The 23649-nt window shown below is 45.5% G+C and overlaps 1 protein-coding gene and 1 long non-coding RNA gene across 10 annotated transcripts in view; both read right to left on the bottom strand.

Annotated features, from left to right (window-relative positions):
• LOC310836266 overlaps window positions 1-23649 on the bottom strand; it is a 221257-nt gene that overhangs the window by 70513 nt on the left and 127095 nt on the right. The window lies entirely within an intron of this gene.
• The window catches only part of LOC310836258 (uncharacterized protein), a 38568-nt gene that overhangs the window by 5285 nt on the left and 9634 nt on the right, over window positions 1-23649 (bottom strand). For 6 of the 9 annotated variants that reach the window (XR_014559965.1, XR_014559966.1, XR_014559967.1 and 3 more), the window contains exon 2: window positions 678-833. Coding sequence is in view for 1 of the 9 variants with exons in the window: in XM_083721258.1 (XP_083577384.1) it covers window positions 678-765 (88 nt within the window). In the remaining 8 variants the exon portion in view is untranslated. The other 3 variants (XR_014559971.1, XR_014559972.1, XM_083721258.1) reach the window with 3 other exon arrangements.

Raw genomic sequence — 23649 nt, 5'->3', positions numbered from 1 at the left:
TAATGATACTAAGAAATATTAATTTATTTAATTTGTATGGATAGTATAATATATACAATATCACATATGATATAGCATTAACTGCAGTAATAAATATTGCCTTCTTTAATTCATATTAATTATGCTGCAATGTAACTATTAATATCTTTAATTTGTTTAACATCATTTAAATTCCGTTCCTGCTCTCTAAGGGAATCAGAGCAGTGTTCAATTAAAGCACAAATAAATATTAACCAAACAGCAAAAAACAGTAAATTTCACAGCAGCCAAAACAACTAGGAACATACAAAAAAAAAAAACCACCAAAAAAACACCACATTAAACAGAAAAGATTTAACGGCCCCCTACCTAAATCTAAGTAGGGAAGAAGCAGTGTGGGTCTTCCAGGGACTCGGGATAGCGTTAATATTGCCACCGTCATTTATTATATTACTTTAAGTGGTGGTGGTGTGGGTGTTAAAAGCCTGCCTTTACACGTCTTTAGTTTTGTCTAGGTCAGGAAGCAAGAACGAAGGAAGAGCGAAAGTTCCTGCGTATTTGAGACAATTTAGCTACCGCAAAATATATTGCTCAAAGTGATTAAAGGAAGAAGAGATGCTATGTATCGGTAACGCTCAGGCTATCAATGCAATATGTATAATAATCTCATATTAGGGACGATAATTAAAATATCGTACCGGAGTATATCTTCGCCGAGTTGTTTCCACAATGCTGGTCGCGTTTCCTTCCGTCTGTTGTATCTATCCTTAATCCTTCGTCTCATTTCTAGAAGAAGACGTTTGAATTAAGCTTAGTGAAAGCCTTCTTTGGGATATTTGGGGTTTTTTCTCCATCTGAATGACAAAGAGAAAAGAAGTCTTTTTAAAAATGGGGAGGGTGTCGATTTTATTTTGTTTCGAAATTTATTATCTCATTCACCCTTTCGCTATTTTGGGGCTACCGCCCAGTATTGGTTCCACTCAGAATAGACCCGCTGAAATCAGCAGAGAAGGCCTACTTAGGGTCCATTTATTTCAGTGGGCTTACTCTGCTCGGAATTTACATACAACGCAGTATTATTTATAGGAGCTATGATTGCTCATTATTACTAATCGTCGTGGCACTTAGGAGACAAACTGTTTTCAAATTCCTTCGGTAGAGCTTATTCGAGTACGCGAGGCAAGAGTTTGTTTGCTTGTGTGTGTGTGTACGTGTGTACGCATATGATGTGGACGTTACACGATCAAACGCAAACCTGTTTTTATTATTTTTAAATACCCTCCACCTAAATAAATTAAATAAATTAAAAATCCTCAGGCGAGTCATCCGGCACAAAACAGCCACGTTTGCCGTGCTGGACTCCCGTTGGATTTCACCCGAACTGCCTGACTGGGATTCGCCTCGCCCCCCCCCCCCACCCCGCGTTTTAAACAGAGCGAATGGAATTTTAGCACATTGGTGGGATCAAAGGAACGGGGAAGGAAATGGCGATTGCAGTTGTACCTTATGAAACGGGACCCCTAAAGGTCTCTCCCCCCCCCCCACACTCCAGTCTCATCAGAAATCTGGAAACGGCTCTTATTTGTGGTGGGGGGGGGAGGGAAAGGTCTGTGGGCTACCCCTTGATATCCCCATCGCTGGATTTACTGAAATCGAATAAAAAAATAAAATGGGATTGTGTGTGTGTGTCCCCACCCCTTCCTGTAGAATCCAGGAAAACGCCTCCCCCCCCCGCAATGTACTTGTGAGAATGTGTTTACTGATTTATTTATTTTCATTCTGGATTTATTGCTGCATTTTCCTGAGATATGCTTTGTAAGCAGCTTGGATAACGCAGTGTCTGGGCGGCTGATCAACGCGGCTGAAATAAATAAAATACCCCACAGATTTCAAATCACTAATTTATTTTGGGCTGGGGGGGCGGCGGTCGCGTGCAGGTTCTCAGAATGGCATCCCTAACAAGGGGAGGTCGGACAATCCGTTCATAAGATGTTGTTTAAAACAAACCAACAAACAAAAGCGCCATTGATTTTATCAGGAGAGATTCCAGCAGGTGTTGGAAGTCTCAGCGGAAACAATGGGCATGGAATGTGTTGGGAAGGGGCGGAATAGAGAGTGGGAATGATCTGGATCCCACTTCCCAGCACTGAAAAATAAATTCAACTTCAGTCCATTAAACCTGCTTCTGGTTTATGCCCAGGTAGGATTAAAATCCATGAATGATGAATCCGTGTGTTTTTACGGATTTTTTTAAAAGTTAAAACCGACATCAATATAATTAAATGAGAACTATTGTTGAATTATGATTATGATTATGATAAAATTTATGACCTGCCCTTTACCAACAGATCCCCTGGGGAGGATACAACAATTTAAAACTGTTAAAATATAGTACAGTCACAGGAACAGGGCTGTATTATTATTATTATTATTATTATTATTATTATTATTATTATTATTATTATTAATTCGACTAGGTTATAGAATCAAGTTCCTTTATTTCAGTGGGTCTACTCTAAGTTAGTCGGATACAACCCATTATTATGCATTGATCCAATCTTAGGAGTTAATTCCTAGGGGCCAAAGTCACTTTGCCGCCTCCCCATTAAAATATTTGAGAGTGCTACCTCCCCCCCCCCAAGGTTGATGGGCATTATTATTCAAATAGTGTGTGCGAGCCCCGTCTTGTGATCGATTATGTCCACGGGGCTCACCTGGGCTCCCCCAAAATTTTATTCAACTTGGCACCACTGGCAAACAAACGTCTAAACCCCATGCATTTCCGAGGGAAGTTTTCACACTCATGTTTGACTTTCATGCTGAAATAAATGTAAAACACACATGCCTGAGGAAACCACTGTCATATCTGCAGTCGCGATATCAATTCCTCCTATATAACTTTTGCATTACCGAAGTCCCACTTTCCAAAAATCATCTTTGGACATTTGGATCCTGACCCCAAAGGGAGATAATGAGTTCGAGCTTTCTAAACCGTGTTTACTTGATAGATTATATTAATCGCAATGAAGCGGTTTTCCGCTGCGTAGTGCAATGGGGCGCAGGCAGAGATGACCGTTTAGGTCCTGACAGTCAACAGGTCGCTTATGCACCTTACTCCCGCGGAAAGCTGCCGATAGTGCGCGCCTAGACTTTTTTTACACGCGCGCGCACACACACACAAGTTCAGGTCGCGATTCCAATCTAAGCGTTTTTGTAGCCTCTTCTTATCCGTGGGAATAAATCCGCAGTTTGATTCCATGCGCGTTTGCTTGGGAGTAAATTCAGTGACTGCCTTCTTTGCTAGGAAAACTATATGGGCTTGCAGCTGCAAACACGTGCTTAAACTCTGCGCAATCCTGGTACCAGTGCCACTGACGTTTGTGTGTGTTTTCAACCAGTGGATTTCATAACTACTTAGGTTTGTTGGCTAAACTGTGTGGAGCACCTTGAGACAGAGAGTGGACGAACAAGAAGCTGCTTTATCCCATTGGCAGCGCCTCTCTAGCAATTCAGACAGGACGTCTATCTCCCAGCCCTACCTGGAGATGCCCGGGGTCCAACCCGAGACCTTCTGTGTGCATAGCAACCCCCGCGGGCGATCACCCAGAGCTGCTGAGCTTTTTGTGGGACATCGCCCTACCCAAGCACCCGGAGGGACTGTGTCTCCCAGTCGCCCTGCGGTGCCCCTGCCTTCCTATGCTACTGTCTGCATCCAAAACAGACTCTCTCCCACCGGGCTGAAAATACTTTATCTGAAATATCATCTGAAAGTAGATGACTCTCCAAAACTAGGATACAACCTCCCATCTGCTTCCTTATATTCTGCCGTAAACTGCCATAGATGTTGGTGGAGAAAACCAACGTTTGAAGGAGGTGGACTTTGGTAAATTTCGAACGGGGACTCTAAGCTAAAATAAATAAACGAAGCCAGCCGCACAGACCCAAGCCAATTTTAATCTGGAGCAACCCCCACTGTGTTAAGTGAAACATCCTCCCAGGAAAGAGGGTGCCTAGGATAGGATAGCACCCATCGAACTCTGCCGGACTTACTTCTGAACAAGTGTAGGAATTCGGGGATTCATTGAGGATAAGGCAATGTACCACCTGCACTCTCGGAGCGAAGGTTAGGAATCTGGCTAGGAGTCGCAGGGGAGGAGAGCGCCGCTGCGCTCAGGACTTGCTTCTGGGATTCCCTTGGAGGCGTTGGGTTGGCCACTGTGACCACCACAGGAGACTTTGGCCTGATCTTTTGTAAACCCCGGTACAGATCTAACGACACTGCGCGCATGGGGGTGGGGGTAGGAGAGGCAACTGCCCCCCCCTAAATCAATAAAAATAAATACAAATCCCTCTAACAAAAATCCCGGCTATACCAATGATTGCAGGTTGCACTGAGATCACTGCTCCAGGCAGGGGCGGGTCTATTCTGAATCTAATGAAGCTTCAGCTTCAGGGCCCCTTATCTCGCAGGAGCCCCAGAAGCAACCACAATTCCAAATCGCTTTTTAAAAATGGGTCTAGTAGACCTAATTTGAGTTGCATGGATTTGAGTGAAATTGCTTGGGGTTTTTTGTATATATTTTAACAAACCCAAAGTTTGAGAGTCAATAGCACAGATGTTGTAAAGGTTGTTGCAAACAACCGCATTGAAGAAGATAATAGTAGTTACCCAGACCTCTTGCTGGTTGCAAAGAGGCCCCCATAACAGTTCAAGATTCAGGGCCCCCAAAAAGTAGGTCGGTCATTGACTCCAGGTAGTTACAAACCCAAAACGGCTGCCGAAAGGAAAGGAAAGGAAAGCCAGTTGTGGTGTAGAGATTATACTGCCGGATTTGGACCCTGGGAGGTCAAAATGATTACGATGATCAATCACCACAATAACCCTGTGAGGTAGGTTAGGCTGAGAGGCAGTGGCTGTTTCCAAGATCACCTAGCGAGCTTCATGGTCGAGTGGGGATGTGAACCCTAGTATCTTAGGTCCTAGTCCAACACTCTACCCATTGCACCACACTGCACATGAAATTGCGCACCCTTGCCCCACTGCCTCTCAGTCCCTAACTCACAGGGTTGTTGTGGGGATTAAATGAGGAGAACCGCAAATGCCGCCTTCGCGTTCATTGGAGGGGGGGGGGAAATGGGATAGAGATAGATGATAGATAGATATAGATAGATTAGATAGATTGATTGATAGATGATAGATAGATAGATAGATAGATAGATAGATAGATAGATGATAGATAGATAGATGATAGATAGAGATAGAGATATATAGATGATAGATAGATAATAGATAGATAGATAGATAGATAGAAAGATAGAAAGATAGATGATAGATAGATATAGATAGATAGATGATAGATAGATGATGATAGATAGATAGATAGATAGATAGATAGATAGATAGATAGATAGATAGATAGATAGATAGATAGATGATAGATATAGATAGATAGATGATAGATAGATAGATAGATAGATAGATAGATAGATAGATAGATAGATAGATAGAGATAGATAGATAGATAGATAGATAGATAGATAGATAGATAGATAGATAGATAGATAGATAGATAGAGATAGAGATAGATAGATGGCCAGCCAGCACCAGAAGTAACCCTACTGCATCGCCAGGAGGCTAGGAATCGAGGCCACGGGATCCCCAGTCGCTGCGGAGAGATCCCTTTTCCTTTCCGGGAACTCCTAAATAGCATGTTATATTTTTAACCTGTTCCAAGTCGCAGAGCCTCAAAGAGTAGGCACCTGCTCCGGGAAGCAGGTTGGTGTCCACCTCGCCCCGTTCTCATTGAGTGACCGCAGAGTGGGGGCGGGTGGAGGAAGGAGTGTGCGCCTTTCCTGTGATTTATGCCTCGGCCAAGGCGTGTAGGAGCGAGCTTCCCGCTCGACCGCGCTGGCTCTGAAGGCTCCGCTATAAATTACCCGCTCGCCGCTGCGCAAAAGCTGCCGAAGGCCGGCGGGGAATTAAAAAGCCCCAGAATGGGCCCTTTGAACGCCAGGAAACCACATTTTTGAAAAAGGCAAAAGAAGGGGGAGGGGGAGGGGAGGGGGAGGGGAGGGGGAGGAGAGCCAGGAAAGGCTAATTAAGGGAAGGTTCCCTCACTATCCCCCTTCTCCTAACAGACATCGTGGAAGTACCAAAAGTCCATTGATCGGAACTCACGGGCAATTAGACTTTTCCAACGGAGAAAAGGGTGTCGCTGGCACATGTTTCCAGGAAAAGCATCCAGAAGTCTTAGGGCCCTTTAAAAAATATGCAATCCCCTGAAAGTAAGCATAATTGTGTTTCATAGAAAGCTGCCCTGTACCGACTCAGAGCTTTGCTCCATCCAGCTCAGTATTGTCTACACTGACCGGAAGCGCGGCAGGGTTTCAGACCAGGTGCTTCTTCCGGTCCTTCCTGGAGATGCTGGGGTTTGAACCTGGGACCTTCTGGGCGCAAAGCTCTACCCTGAGGCAGGACCCATTCCCCGTTGCCTGGGGTTAGTTTAGTGGGATTGACCTCCTAGCCAAGGTTGCAATTTCAAACCTAGGACTGAGATGCGGTGACACCCCGCCTCCACCGCAATGCTGTAGGACTTGAACGCCCAACAGAGCCCCGGCCACCGTGGCTAATAGCCGGGAAGGATGTGCGGTTGGAGTCCAGCAACATCCGCAGAGCCACAACTCCCCTGTTACTGTAGAATCCGGGGCGAAATCCCCGGCTTCCATTGATTCCGAACCGCAAAGAGATCCCATAGGCAAGAGTGTAGCCCCCGGATGGGCGTTCTCATTCACTCATTGGCGAATGTTCATCTTACATAAAAGGAAAATATAAATCCAGTCCTCTTACTTATCGGAAAACCATCAAAGCAAGCGGCTAATGCTCTCCAGGAACCAATCAGATTAGCAAGGATACCAGGCTGCCTGCACATATTTATGATGTTCTGCAATGGTTCCCTGTTGCTATCCCATAGACTAGCCTCTCCCCGCACCCGTTATCGCAACATTCCTGGCAACGAGTCTGGCAAGAACAGCTTACTTCGTTCGATGCTAGAAGCGGGAAATTAGGACCACCGTCCACCCCAAAAAGCATTCGGTTCGCGAGTCCCCTGGAGGCAAAACTAAACGCTGCGAAAGATTACCTTAAAACAGACGCGAGATACCATCACCACACCATCTTCCTGGGTGGAGTGTTTTTATGGTTAGAATCTTATTTTGGCACTGAGCTGCATACTGCATAAATTTGTTGGTGGTAGTGGTTGTATCCAACTAAATTCTACATCGAGCAGACCCATTGAAATTAACACACCCAAGTTAGTCATGTCCATCTATTTCAAAGGGTCTTCTCTAACATTTGCTATATTAGAGCAGCAGCAACGCCGACGACGACCCCGTTTAACGCGTCACTTTTGCAGCCCTGTAACTGTTCCAAATGTGATCCTTACGTGGAATAAAGTAACGGGCTGGATTCGCTTCATCCGCACAAACAGCTCCTTTCCGCAACTAGGGCATCGGAGATCGGGGCCGATTAGAATAAAGTACCGTAAAGCCCTGGCTGGGCTCCCAGGCCCATTTACTTTCGGATTAAGATTGAAGGGGATCTGATTTGTTCACAACTATTGTGGGAGGACTCGAATTGAAACCGAATTCCGCCGTGCTCCCCTGGGGAGCTTGGTTGGGAAAATGGAGATGGGTCAGAGTGGGTTTTGCCCCGCAGCAGAGCTCACACGGTCTGGGGTGTGAGTTCAGCTTCAGGAGCGCCCGCAGGAGTGTGTCTGTAGATCAGCCCTTTTCTCTGAATGGAAAGGGGCGCCCTGCAGAAAACAATCTCTTAATAAAATTGGAGCAAACCAAACCGAAGCAAGGAAGGATAATTCTCTCTCAGAAGTAGGAAAGGGGCAAAACGCATTCCCCGCCACGTTCCCTTTCCTGGATTGCGTCCTCACTAGGGCAAAGTGGGACGCTATCAGCTAAACCAGAGTTTCTTGCAGGCCTCTCCGTGAAAAGGCTCAGGATCAATGTTACTTTATTCCGCTGCAACCGGATATAAGAAAAGGAGTTAATTCCGAGTGCTAATGACAGGGATCTCGAGGTACGAAAAGAGGAAATCCTCGTTGGTTTTGACAAACCGAAGCAGTAAGTAAAAAGAAAGGGGAGGGCAGAATCCAGCCAGCGAGGCCCAGGAAATATGTAAAGGCAGCCCAACTTAAGCCAGGGAGTCGCCCTTAAGTAGTGCCGAAAGGTGACTCTTTTGGCAAACTGCTCTGGCAACCAAAGTCGGACGAAGCAAAGGTGGGCGGGGGTTGGGGGTTGGGATAAAGAAACCCCAGAGAAGGAAATGGGTTGGATTTAAGCAGGGTTCTCCAAAGCCGGCTTGTTAGCTGAAGGGGAGGGAGGTAGTAGTTAAGATTTCCTCTAAAAGTGCCAGGTAGGAAGATCTCCTGCTCTTTGGCGATAGAGAAATTCCCGAGGGGAGGAAAATGTGCTCTGCTCTTGGAAAGGGCGGAAGAAGAAGAAGAAGAAGAAGAAGAAGAAGAAGAAGAAGAAGAAGAAGAAGAAGAAGAAGAAGAAGAAGAAGAAGAAGAAGAAGAAATGCGCCCTACTACGCTTTTGGAGAGGTTCATGGGCCTTTGGAGAGCGGCGGTGCGCCCTGGGCCGCTGGGCGCGCATTCCTTCTTCGCAACTCTCCAACCCAGCTGCATCTTTTAATATACGTATACATATTTATATTTTACGTTATAATGCCTCCACCCTTCTGGAGGAGCCAGCCGTCGCGGCCCCCCTCTCTCTCGCACCCTTTCCACAACGACCCACCCACCCCTCTCCCTCCCTCTTCCCAGTTGGACCTGGCGGCGAGCATGTCAGAGTTCACGAATCTGGTTTAGGCGCTTTTAACTTCCAGCTGTAAAAAGACGGATATTAAAGCCCTCTAATGGATCCCGCGCGAAAGAAGGGATACATTTTCACGTTTCAGAACGGGGAGTGGGGGAGGAATTGCGTCTGGGATAACACACACAGCATTAAACATTCGAAAGGGGTGGTGGGTGGAAGGAAAGACACCATCAAAAGCGAGCTGAGGAACGCGCCGTCCCCAGTCTCACTCAACACACACACCCTGCACCTGGCATTTGAGAACAGAGTGAGGAGGTCGAGGCTGTACAAGGGCATTTGGATAGGGCGTGTTTTCTTTCACCTGGCAAGTTATGTGGGAGAAAGGCAGGAGATATCAAGATTGGTCAAGGTGATAGCAAGACCTGGTATAAGCTAACAGGAGGAGGCAGGGATGCCAACTTAAATAAAATGATGGGGGCAGCAGGTAAGCCCTGACCCGCATACTCAATCACAAGACGTGGTGCATGCACACCATTTGAATGGCAATGCTAATCAGCTTGGGGAGGGCGACCCCTCTAATATTTTATTGGGGGTCCTGAAGAGACGTCTGCCCCTAGGAGTTGGCTCCTATGGAAGGAGCTGTGTGCATGTGTTTAAGAAACTACTAGAAGGGAATATGAGGAGGGGGACCATTCCGGTGTACTTCCCAATGATATTTGTGTGTGCGTGCGCCAATGGCATGGAGAAACTGGATACTCTCTTATAATACTGGAACTTGGGACCATCCAATGAAGCTAAGTAAATAGCTTGCTAAGGCAATGCTCTACCTCAAAGAGGCTCCATTTTGCTGCTGTTCCATGGGCAGATGTGAAACTGCAACCTAAGTGTCTTTGAGTTGTTTGCTCCTGGAGGAATATCCAAGGTTCTGAATGACACTGAGCTCTTCTTCTGGGTGTTCATTTGGTTCTTAGGGTGGAAGCATTCTGGAGAGGGGGAAGCTGAACCACTGAAGAAAGTGGGGGAAAAGCTGAGGCTCAGTGGTAGAGCAGGGCTGACATTTTGGCATCTGAAGCGAACTACAAAATGGTGCCGCTCCTGTCAGGGAAGGAGGGTTGAGTGAACGTCAGGAACAAGGGGGAATCAAATCAACCTTACCTGATGATGTTCCGTTGCGCCAGAAGCGGTTTAGTCACGCTGACCACATGACCCGGAAAGCTGTCTGTGGACAAACGCCGGCTTCCTCGGCCTGAAAGCGAGATGAGCGCGCAACCCAAGAGTCACCTTTGACTGGACTTAACCGTCCAGGGATTCTTTACCTTTTTACCTTACCTGATGGTTGAAGTGCGATTCAAATGGGCCTGCTCTAAATCAGCCCAAGAAAGCCTAGAGGGCAGCCACCTCCTACCTAAGGGTAGTAGGATGTCAGGAGTGCCTCCCATTGTCGGAGAGGGTGCTGTAGAAGCAGCAGGTCCAAGGAGCGCATGATAGCAGCAGCAAGTGACACATTCCTCGGAGGCCAGATCTGCTGCCCCCCTGGATCGTGCCACCTGAGGTGGTCACCTCACCTTGCCTCAGGGGTGGGCAGGCCCTCTGGTAGAGCATCTGATTTCTACACAGAAGATGCCTAGTTCAATCCCTGGCATCCCCTAGTAGGGCTGAGAGGGTCTCCATGTCTGAAACCCTGGAGAGCTGCTGCCAGTTCGTGTAGGCAATGCTGAGCTAGATGGACCAACTGACTGCCTCAGTAGAAGGCATCTTCCTTCTGTTTTTAAATTGATTGCCTAAATTATATTCGGCGTGTTCAGTGAAAACAAATTTAGCAATGGAGGAATGATACAGGGTTGTGCTCCAACATTAGTCATAGTAGACCCATTGAAATTTATCGGCACTAAATTCAGCATTAGGTATGTTAAATTTCAACAGGTCTATTCTGTGTATAAATTAGATGGAGGCAACCCAATGATTCTCCAAAAAATGGACATGGAAAGAATAATGTTCCCAAAGTCTCTCATTTTGCACACCTTGAAAAGTTTGAAACACAGCTTAAGTTAGAGCTATGCTTGGAAAGTTTAACAGAACAACAACTAACTACTACCCATCACAAGAGACCATGACTTTTGATTTAGGTGACTCCATCAGGATTATTGGGGTGCTTTTAGGACAGGACTTTGGGGGAAGAACTCCAGAGCTCCGTGGATAAACCAATTGGCCTTAGCAAGGGGCAAATATTTAAGCAAAGCAGGGAAAAGGGCAATTGGAGGTGGAAGGAATCTCTTCACCCTTCAAGCAGTAGAAAATTCCCACTCCCCCCCCCCCTCAGATTTAATAGATGGTGTCGGTGGAATTTCCCAATATTTTTTCTCTCCACCCCTTTTCAAAAATATCTTTGCCCAGCATTCCCCTACTTTTGTCAGATTCATATAACTATTTACTCCCAACAAACATAAACACAAATTTAATAAACAGCAACTAATGATAATGATGACAATGACATCATCATCATTTGTTGTGGGGTAGGGGGGTTGTTGTCTTCAGTGTTACCCCTGCTCTGAGTAGACCCATTGGCATTCATGAACATGACTAAGGATTATTCATTTCTGTGGGTCTGCTGCTCTGAGTAGGACTTGCAATCCCCTTGCAAAAATTGTTTGTTTTAAAGAAAATTTTCCCTTTCTTCATTCTATTTAAATATAATGGCTTTAAATATATATTCTGGGGAAACGGGTGGTGTCAGGACTGCCGCTAGGTCCCAGCTCACAGAGGACCAACGCCCAGTGGATATTATATACAAAAGTCTTTATTGAAGTTTAGTTTCCATTTCCAAGCTCTGGGTGCGCAGACCCACGTCTTAACGCTAGACCGGCTAAGTCCCCTCTGACTCACTGCTCCACCCACACCAGTTTAAGATTCTAGCCCGGCTCCACCTCTTGCGCTGCTCTTTCCTGCGTTGGGTCCTTCTGCCCTCTGGGGTTCCCTCCTTCCTGGACTCCTCTGACGCGGAGCCTCCTGAGTCTTGCCCCTCCCTCCGGCGGGCTTTAGGACCTGGCTCCCTTCCCGGGCTCCCCGCTGTGCCGCGCTCCTGTACATTTGAACTTGGCGCGCACGCCCAGCCGGTGACTTTCCTTCTGACCGTTTCCCCGCTTCCTGATGTGGGTGTTGCCAAACCTGACTCCTCTCCTCCCTCTGGTGGTGAGGACACTGGTCCCGACTCCTGGGACTCCCCCTCCCCACTGCGCTCTGGTGGAGACGCTGGTCCTGATCTCCAGCTGCTGCTCAGGGACTCCCCGCTGGCCCCTCCCTCTTGAGGTTTCTCCCTTGGAATCTCCCTTGCTCTGGCCACCGGCGCTCCCTTCTGTGAGTCCTCCGATTCGCTAGAGAGGCTTGTGGAATAACTCTGGCCACTGTCACTGCCTGCGCCCCCCTCGTACTCCTCCTCCTCACTCTCCATTTGCTCCCCCTCCTGTGTCTCTCCTTCTGAACCCCTGACAGGTGGTTTACACATAATACATTTTAAGTACTCACACCTCCCAAAGAACCCTGGGAACTGTAGTTACCCCTCACAGGACTACAATTCCCAGCACCCTTAAACTACAGCTCCCAGGATATTTCAGGGTGGAGTCGTGTGCTTTAAATGTATGGTGTCTGTGCAGGCTTTAAATATATGATTATATCTTCAACTCATGGTTGCTGCATTAAATCAGTCCATTCCTATTTTTATTTTACTGTATTTTTACACAGGTCAAAGCCCCACTGAGACCAAAGGAGCCTTTCCTAATAGGAGTATAGCCTTACCACCATCAATTCCTCTATTCCCAATGTTCAGGTTATGAGTGCCCTTGCATTGATGACCCAAGTTTTAAAGGTAATGGGACCCCTGACCATTAGGTCCAGTCGTGGCCGACTCTGGGGTTGTGGTGCTCATCTCGCTTTATTGGCTGAGGGAGCCGGCGTAAAGCTTCCGGGTCATGTGGCCAGCATGACTAAGCCGCTTCTGGTGAACCAGAGCAGCGCACAGAAACACCTTTTACCTTCCCGCTGGGGCAGTACCTATTTATCTACTTGCACTTTGATGTGCTTTCGAACTGCTAGGTGGGCGGGAGCAGGGACCGAGCAACGGGAGCTCACCCCGTCACGGGGATTCGAACCGCAGACCTTCTAATCTGCAAGTCCTAGGCTCTGTGGTTTAACCTACAGCGCCACCCGCATCCCTACCGTTCCCCAAAAGATGGAAATGTCAGCAGGCTTGTGGGAATCCTGTGTTCTGAAGTACATGTTATCTTCAGGGATGGAAAGAGCCCTACAGAAGGAATAACTTTTAAAAGGCCAATTAGCAATGGAGGAGGCTTGTACATTAGGCCCAATCCTCAGTCTTCAGCCAATCCCCATGGCCTTTCTTACCAACCAGTCGGGAGATGGCTCTGCCTGTCATTAGCTCTGGCTCCCCCTACTGCTGGTCTCCTTGCCTTACACTCTGCCAGTCCCACGAGGCACCAGCCACTTCTGTCAATGAGGACTGAGCATGCTCAGTGAGCACAAAATGCTGAAGGACTATAGGCGGCTAAATGGAAATATGTAGAGTGGGGAGAAAGAGAATGGAGAACAGTGGCAGGAATCCTGAGAAGAAAAACTCTATACGGCAACATTTTGCTGCAAGTTCCATGCTCCATTAATGGAGAGGCATGCCCAATCCTGTGCACATTATGGAGAAGCATCACAGTTCAGTGGTAGAACACATGCTTTGCCTGCAGAAGGTCCCAGGTTCAGTCCCCATTATCTCCAGGTTGGGATGAGAAAGATTAACTGACTGGAAATCTGGGCAACTGCTGCCAGTCAGTGTAGACAACACCAGGGGACAAGCCATTGTCTGATTCAGTATAAGGCAACTTCCTGCATTCCAGTACAAAAGTCTCATTGTGTTTAAAGGAAGCTTACAATTTTAGCCTTAACTTCAAAGCATAGTAATATACAACATGCAAATCACCATGCATTTGATGCAGACACACAGAGACACACACACACACAGAGAGACCCTTCCTATGTGCAATTTGTTAAACACAGACAAGTATTGGAAACATCAGTGTATTTTTATGGCATTCAACACACACACCCTCCAGCTTGTACCATATTGATAAAGATCAGAGTAATTAAATTACCCATAAAAACTAAATCCAAAATAATGCTTTGCCTGAATCAAACATAATATCTGTCAAGCACCAGCATCAGATACTTGACAGTGGCTACCCAAAAAACGGAATCTCTGGAACCACACGAGAAAATCTTGCCGCTTCTCTCAGCATCTGATGATCAGAGCTCCAGTGCCTCTGGTACATGAACATTTTCAATCTGAGGGCCACACTTGCTTCTTTGCAACCACCCAAGGGCCACATCATGCCAGTGATGGCAAAAGTGGATAGGGCAAAGGATGTAAATTTTACCTCTATACAGTAGTTTCTGCATACACAAAATACTCCATTCATCTAAGCAAAAGGCAGCTCAAGCCTGAGGTCGTCATCCCTGTCCCCCCACCCCGTGTGCTAATATGACTGACAGGACCTTCAGACTGGACCATCTCATAAGAAAATAAGAACTGCATAAATCCATCTCCTTCCAGGGGAAACAGCACTTGTTAGATTTCTGCCTGCTGCGCCTCTCTTTAAAGAACCAAGGATTCCTATGCCAGGGGAAATTTGTGCTACATGTCAAAGAATCCTTTCTGTCCCTACACATAAATATCTCCCAGAAAATACTGAAATTCATCTTCATATGAAATTGCCATGCATTGGGGCCAATGGTCCATCTTGCCCAATACTGACTGCTAGAGTTGTAGGTAGCTTTCCAGGATCTAAGGCAGCATAGGTGCCAACAGCTTGGGGCCCTGGGTGCCCCATGAAGGGGGTGGGCAGCTACCCACAGATTTTGGTGCCAGGGCCATGCATGCTGCATGGCACCCATGGTCCCAGGCACTCACAATTGCAGGGCCAAGCCGGCAATCCTATCAGGCAGAGAGTTTTTCCCCCAGCATCTGATACCCGATTGAAAAGAGAGAGAGATGCTAGGGACTGAACATGGGACTTTCCCCTTGCAAAGCAAATACAGAACCATGAGGCAATGGGTGCTACCTAAATCATGTTAACTTGAGAAGATGGTGAATATGGAATGTTTCTATCTGAAGCAGATGCACCACCACCTGGCTATGGTTCCTCTGTAGGTTAATCTTCTAATATAAAGCTGTGAGAGGGCCTCCCATATTCCCTCAAGCTTGCAGAAGCACAAAAAGCTATGGTGAGCACACACATGTGCGCGCACGCACACACACACACAGAGACAGACAGACAGACAGACAGAGAGAGAGAGAGAGAAACCCATGCTAGGGACAGGTAGAATCCTTAAAATAAGCATGCTGAGAAGCCTTGGAATGCTGCCTGACTGCTGGGGAGGGATAGAATGGAAGGAAGTGGCCAGAATCAGAACCATGGAGTACCTCTACACAGCAACATTTTTTCCAGGCCTGTTGGCAAAATGATGATGAGATGGAACTTTCACATCATATCCAGCACACAAGGTCTTTCAGCTCACCTATTTAGGGCACACATCCAAGGCACACCATTGCTTTCACAATGGCTGGGCAAATATAATTCCTCCTCTAACAGCACTCTCCCTATGTGATTCCCAGCAATAGGTATTCAGGGGCATTATTGCCTCTGACAGTGGTGGGTAGAACACAGCAGGTGGCGCTGTGGTTTAAAGCACTGAGCCTCTTGGGCTTGCCGATCAGAACGTCAGTGGTTCAAATCCCCGTAATGGGGTGAGCTCCCTTTGCTCTGTCCCAGCTCCTGCCAACCTAGCAGTTCGAAAGCACGCCAGTGCGAGTAGATAAGTAGGTACCGCTGCTGTCTAATAAACTTTTTAAGACATGAACTTTAGGATTTGTTTCACTGTGAACAAATCAGTGAGAAAGGTTGGTAGTACCAGATACAGCTGTCTAAGTAATATTCAGGTAGACTGTTCCATTGAATCAAGCAACATCGACCTACAGCAGAGAGGTCTCTGTGGCCCTCCCAATGTTGCTGGACTCCATGTAGTCAGCATGCCCTCTCTGGGCACAAGCAAAAGAACATTATAAAAGCCTGCTGGATGAGGCCATTGATGCATCTAGATAAGCATCCTATTCTTACAGTGGTCAACTAGTGGTCTGTGGGAATCCTGCAAGCTAAACACAAGTGCAATAGCACTCTGACCACATGTGGCTCCCTGCAACTGGTAATCAGAGGCATAATGCCTCTGGCAGCAGAGGTAGGGCATAGCCACCACGGGTAGCCATTAATAGCCTTGTCCTCCATGAATTTGTATAATCTTTTTCTAAAGCCAGCTAAGTTGGTGGCCACCACTGCCTCCTCTGGGAGCAAGTTCCATAGTTTAGCCATGAGACAATGAGAATTGTCGTCCAACCACATCTGGAGAACCACAGGTTCCGTGTTTTTTGGCATAGAAGTCTTCATTAAAAGCCTCCTTTTCATCTTAAGCACATTACTGGCGCAAGCCACGCTCCCACAGAATCCCTAATGATTCATGCTACAGAAGCAATGCATGGCAGATTTTCCTGAAACACAGGCTGCTGCTGTTGTCATCATTAGCACAAACATTGTTCAGCTTATGGGAACGATTCTGGGAACCTCACGACAGGGGCCCACTAGTCCCCAGCGCATGGGGAAAGGCACCCAGTCCTTCACAGATCTTCACCTGGGCCCATTAGCACCTATAATGGCTCATTAATTCTAGGCCGGGTAATCAAACTGCAGGTATATTCTTAAAAGAGTTAATTTTTAACTGAGAAGAATGCTGACTGGGGAGAAAAAATAATGCAATACCATTTTGCCCCTGAACAGAGTGGAGAAGAAAGAAGATTGAGGAAGTGTCACCGTTCAGCTTCTGTAGCAGCCTCTTCACCCCACCCCACCCCCGCAACACACACACAACCACCACCACAAGGACATCTGAAGGACCATCTCCCCCATCCCCATGGGAATGGAGAAGAAGCAGGAACAACTTTTCCCATCAAACAAGTGGTCTTATCCTTTCTACTGTAACTTCTTTTTTAAAAAGTGATGCTTATTGTTGTCATAGTCTTATTCAAACCGCTTTGTGAGGTCCACCTGGTATATAAATGCCATAAGAATATAAATATATGCTGAAGTTGTTGTTTTTTAACAAGTAGCACCCAGCCCTTGATTTGGGTTCCAAAAGAGCCTATGTGGAATGACAGGCTAGGCTGAAATTTTGGGCATCTTTAGTTGGGGTGTAAAGCTGCATGCATACCTCTCATTTAGAACATATTCTCCACACACCCTAGAATTCTGGGAATTGTAGTTTATCCTTCACAGAGCTATAATTCTCAGAACCCAAGGATTATAATTTTTTTGAGGGGGTTTTCTTTAAATATATGGCATGTGCACAGTCTAGATCTCATGGAACTCTGCATCGAATCAAGGAGTGAACGACCTGTGGTGCATGAAAGGCTGAGGCTGCAATCTTATGCACACTTTGCTGGGGCCAAAACCCATTGAACTCTATGGGGCTTATTTCATGCACACATATAGGCTTGTACTGAAACACATTTAACAGCACAGTCTGAACCAGGTCTACTCAGAAATAAGTCCTATTCAGTTCAAAGGGCTTACTCCTGAGTGAGTGGAGTTAGGATTGCAGCACATAGGATTATGTATTTCAGCTTCATTTCCTTCACCATTAAGGATGTGGGCTGAGTGCACACCATGCATTTAATGCACATTCTGCCCCAAAATAATCCTAGGAACCAAAGTTTACCTTTCGCCATGCTTCAGTTCCCAGCAGTCTTAACAAACTACAGTTCCCAGGATACTGTGTGTGGGGGTGGGAGGCATTCTTAAAACGTATGGTGTATCCAAAGCAAAAATGTAACTAAATCCATACCTGTGTCACAATAACTTTGTTGGTCTTTAAAGTGCCACAAAAATCTGTTTGGGCTTTTAAGCAAAGCATTGTTTGGTTATGCCTCCAAGAGGTAGGGAATGAACACTCCAGACTTTCCAGGGATCAAAGCAATTCCTGTAGGAGGCCTTTAATTCACACAGAACCCTTCGTCTGGGTAGTGGATAATATCCCATTCCCTTGTGTAGGATTTGGTTGTAATAACCAATAATAGTAATAGTAATAGTAATAGTAATAGTAATAATAATAATAATAATAATAATAATAATAATAATAATATCCTCAGTACCATACGATTTAGAATTCCATAAGAAAAAAAATACCAAGGCAAGACCTGCTAATAATATAAATAATATATAAACATACAACAACAACAACAACAACAACACCACAGTGGCATACATTTTATTGAGTTTCATAAGCTAAATAAATAAATAAATAAATGATTAAGACAAGTATCTGGGCCTTAAAAAGCTACATTTAGCTCTTGGAGGAATATGTAACCTTTTGAATGATTTTCAGGGCAGAAGGGCATTCTGGAGACAGAGAGAAGCTGAACCATGGAGGAAATGGAGGGGAGGGCGGATCTCAGCTCAGTGGTGAGGCACCTGATTTTCATGCAGAAGGTCCCTGGTCCAATCCCTGGCACCCCCAAGTAAGCTTAAGCGTGTCCCCTTCCTGAAACCCCGGGAGAACTGCTGCCAGCCAGTGTGGACAGTACTGTGGTGGATGGACCAATGTTCTACTCAGTAAAAGTCAGCTTCCTGTGTTCCTAAATTAGTAAATACGTGTATCTACACTTAACCTCAGTTTTGTAGACTGAACATCTGGTCAGGGATTCGTTGTAGATGCATAATAATCACACGCCATGTTCTATATAACGTTTAATTGGGGCGGCAGTCAAGCGTTAATGGGGTCTTGGGTACCTTCAGAGATAAATCCGCATAAGCAGTTTGTTTTCGAAAACTGGAGGCAGATCCACGTCCTAGAACTCCCCAGTGCCTTTTAAAACTACAATCAGAAGCCTCCTCCTTCATCTTTACCTGCCTTGTGCATTTCCGTTTCAGGCCTCTTTGAACACCGAGTTTGGAGTAACGTCTGAAGCCAATAGCAGAAATGCAAAGCACGTGTTACTGCAGCACCATCGCCAGACACACTTACTCAGAAGTAAGTCGCACTGCGACCAATTTCATCTACGCTCGTGACCCTGTGCATGTCTGCACAGAAGCAAATCCCACTGAATTCAATGGGATTTACTCCCAGGTAAGTGTGTATACGATGGCAGCTTTAGTCCCACCTACCCACCAGAACTTTATTTTTCTTTTAGTTATATGGGGTTTCTCTCGTTTGCTTTTTAGGATAACCAATCTCACAAAGTTTGCGTTTCAAATAATTGTAAAAACAGGTCACGCCCGTTTACTCTGAATTAAAGCTGCCTTGGATATAATGGGACTTTCCCTTCAAAATTAGATAGATTCGAGGTCGGAGTGTTTCAGATCAGATGTTTCAGATCAGATGTAATAATAACGGTTGAGATGCTGGTGGTGCAATCTTTAACTTACTTACAAGGAAGCAAATTCCATAGTGATTCAGTTGGAAGTCGCGTCAGAGTAAACAGGCTGAAAAATTAGGAAAGGGGTTTATTGATTTCTGGGTGTATCGGGTTTTTCAAACTTTCTTCAAAGAAAGGGTTGATTTCTCATGCGAATTTACTGCGTTATTTCAGATGTCTTGGAAATATTTAGCTGCACTCATTCAAGCCTTAAATATAAGCCTCTTAAAATGTTTTTGAGACATCTGAAACAATAAGGGATTCCACGCGTTCAAAGGAGAAACTCTCGTGTTTCCTTCCTGGTTCCTGTTGCTGTTTTTGCAGTTTTTAAAGTGAAAATTCAAAGCCTAGGAATGAAATTTGTTCAATTGATTTTGTAGTTTGGTTTTATATTTTGAAGAAAATGTGTTGGGTTACAGCGGGAACATTTTGGGTGATCATGTAAATTTTGTTTAAAGAAATCATTAGATTAATACCTCTTCTTTTCGGACCGTTACCCGGTGTTAGAAATTTTATCGGGAAGGGGTGAAGGGCTATGTACCGTTCAAAATAATCTGTATGTATAACCTTTTCGAAACAAACTTGAAAACGATTGTACTCAATCCAACCCAATAAAGGTGTTTCATGGAGCGCAATCTTATGCCTAGTTACTCAGGAGTAACTTTCACTATCTCCAGTAAACCTTCCTCTCTAGGTTTCAGATCGCACCCGAAAAGTCCTGTTGATTAATCACCCCTTGAAATAAACGGGGACATCAAATAAGCTGAATTTTGCTTGATCACTAATCTCCATCATTCCCATTCTGTGTCTGTAAATATACATATTCTTTGAAGGTTATGTTAGGATATGGGTGATTGAGCTTTAAATCTCTGACATTTTATATAATATTATTCGTCTCCCAAGTGCCGGATCGAACCAATTAAGCGCGCTCTACCTCCAACCTATTTCAATGGGGAAGAAAACTTACGCGCCAAACTTTTAAAGACACATATATTTAGCACTGTCTTCTTTTAAGCTGAATGCAGCCTATATTCTGTAATCCACTTTTAGCAATATTTGGAGTACAAATGGTTAAAAAATATATTCAGGAGGCACGCACTTCTGAAGCCCAGTCCATTTCAGCGGGGATATTTAGATATCACTCTTGCTTCAATTCATTTTCGAATGATTGTTTTGGAGCTCTGCAAGGCGGGTGGATGGAGCCCAGAAGGTTACAGGCTTATCTGACCGCGATCCCCGCAAACATCCGGGCTTTCTAACAGCCCCCCCCCCCACTCCCCGCTTGATTTCAAGAGCTAGATAAGCAGGTGCTGAAATTTTCCCCATTAGGAAACGGGGTTTTAAAATGCCTTTATATCCTGCCTAAATTAACCAACTGACCCAAAGCATTTTTCAACCTGCCATCCCCTCGAACGTCCCTCCTCCTCAAAGTTGTGCCCCCCCTTCCCCAACCATTTTATTTTATTTTATTTTATTATATAAAAGTCCGTGCTTGCATCAAGCTAGCCTTGCTATGCGGGTGCCTCTCTTAATATACTAGGAAAGTATTGCCAGGAAGCGCACAGAACCGTAGCTCAGCCGCAGAACATTTTGCCTGCACGCAAAAACTCCCAGGTTCAGTCCCCAGGGACATCGCCAGGTTGGGCTGAGAATATTCCCTAGCCGCTGCCAGTCAGTGTCGACAGCACCGAGCTAGGTGGCAACTTCTTCCTAATTGATGGCTACGTGGTCTTTGGACATTACAGCTTTCCGAGAAGGCTTTGCCAGTATTGTGAGGAATCGGATGAAAGCGTTCCGCACATCCTCGAGGAGCCTCTCTAATTTCCTGATTGGAGGGCAAATACACGCTCCCCTTTGATACGAGTTTGCAGGGGTGCTAACTGGAATAAAATATTGGGGGGGGTGAGGTAAGCCCCGCCCCGCATAATCGATCACATAACACAGTGCACACACACCATGGGAATGCCCATCCACTTTGTGGGGGCCCGGACCCCTCAAATATTTTATTATGGGGACCGAAGCCCCCGCGGCCCCCAGGAGTTGACTCCTATTACGTGTGTTTGGCAAAGCCATGTGGAATTTCAAACCCGTCTCCGCGCGCCTTCGCGGAAACAGAAACCGTTTGTCTGATTGCCTCTCCTGATTTCTAAGCAGACAAAAAGTCGTTTCTCGTTGGACTATATGATCCTGTGTTCATTTATTAGGGAGGACTGTATTTTCCTTTGAAATTATTTGTATAATGGCTGGGATGATAGTAACACGCTAGACTTGCAATATTTGATTGGAATTTGTTGCAATATCGTTTATAACTTGTTTACTTTATTTGTTTCCGCTGTCACAAACTGAACTGGGCTGGGAATTAAGCATTTGATCTGATTTACTGTCGTGTTGTTTTACGAACACAGCAACATTTTTAACCGATTGAGCCTTTCAAATGGATGAACCGAATAGGTTTAATCAGTTTACCGTGACCATCCGATCAGAGTGCCTCTGAGTAAGCTTGATGAGGACTGCGCTGTTAGATATAACAACCTGCCACTGGAAGTTGCCTACTTTTACATGGCTGCTGGTAGTGTTGATTTTTGTCTTGTTTTTATAAGGGCAGATCTCTGCCGCTAGGAGGTTACAAGTCCAAATCCGATCAGGGTGGCATCGCTCCTTTAACACGGACTAGAAAAGGGGGCTGTGTGTCATGTCATCTTTGTTTTAAGGTGCCCTTCACGCTTTAAATATTTCAGTCGCATTCCACGCCCCCTTAAAAGACCAATAACCCACTCACACCTTAAAGGATAAACAATAACACCCACTCACTGTGGGGTATAACAGTACAAGGAAAAATGATCACACACTTCTCTAAGTCTTCCAGATATGATACACACAGAGGAAATATAGAAGTCAGAGTTATAACACTTTTAGCTGCCATGGATCTCGAAAAAATTTTGGTTCTTGTGTTTTGCTCTTCCTTGAAAATAATGAGAGATATAGGCCTGTTAGATCTGCATCATATCATATCATATATCATATCATATCATCATATCATATCATGCCTTGTCATCATTAGATTGTTCCCAGTGCTAGCCCTACTCAGAGCGAACCCACTGGAAATAATAGGCATGATTAACTTAAGGCCATTAATTTAAATGGGTCTACTCCAAGTAGAATTTTTAAATTATTCTTTTATTAATTTTTATGGATACAATCCCATTATTTTTAGTAGTAGTAAGCAATAGCGTCACTTCATTTCTGCACCGCCTTTCCTCCCGAAGGAGCCTAGGGCGGTTAACAAAACTAAGAGAGATAAAATGCAACCCACTTAAAGCACTGGTAGAAACATTTAAAACGACATTATCTAGAGAAAGAATTGTTAAGCGGCACCAATTTACATCCAATAGCAGACCAAAAAGTGCTAATTATTGAGTTCGACAACAGTTAACTCCCCAAAGCCTTGAGGAACAAACGGGTCTCCAACTGATTCCGAAAAGATGTCAGCGATGCACATAAATGTAATTCCACAGGGATATGTTATATTATATACGCCCCGCCAGAGCTGATATAAGAGATGTTGGGGCTGTATAACACAATGCATATTATCTTGTTTTAGACAAGCGATTGTGGGGGAAACAAAGGACTTGGAAGACGGAATGCGGTCTCCAACCAAGAGCCCTGCTGGATCCTAAAGACCAGGGGTCAGCAACCTTTTTCAGCCGTGGGGTCCACCGTCTCTCAGACCATGTGGCGGGCCGGACTATATATTTGGGGGGGGGGAGGGAAATGAACGAATTCCTATGCCCCACAAATAACCCAGAGATGCATTTTAAATAAAAGCACACATTCTACTCATGTAAAAACATGCTGATTCCCAGATCGTCTGTGGGCCGGGTTGAGAAGGCGATTGGGCCGCATCCGGCCCACGGGCCTTAGGCTGCCTACCGCTGTTAAAGACGAATGCATTTCTTGATTATCTCAGTCAGCGTGCTGGATCCCCACTCCAGAAAAGCTCCAGGAAGATTTAAAAGGTAAAAGCGAAGGGCGAGTAGAAGTCAGATGGGGACCCGATCCCAGACGAAGGGAGGGAAACTCATTTCAGGCGGGAAAGATATCGGTACAAACCCAGACAAGTCTACTCAGAAGTTAACCCCCTACTGCGTTCAAGGGGACTTGCTCACAGGTAAACGCGGACAGCGGTATAGCTTTGGACACCCGCCTTGACTGCTTCATTTTGGCTGGGATACTGTCTTAAGTAGTTACCACCATCATTTTTCATTGCTATGTATTTATCAGAGTAGTTGTAATGATTACAGCACATTGTAAGTAGCACAGTG

The sequence above is a fragment of the Podarcis gaigeae genome (assembly GCF_964106915.1).
Source record: "Podarcis gaigeae genome assembly, chromosome: Z".
Lineage (NCBI taxonomy): Eukaryota > Metazoa > Chordata > Lepidosauria > Squamata > Lacertidae > Podarcis > Podarcis gaigeae.
The sequence above is the reverse complement of the archived record's forward strand: the minus strand, read 5'-3'. Positions and strand labels throughout refer to the sequence as shown.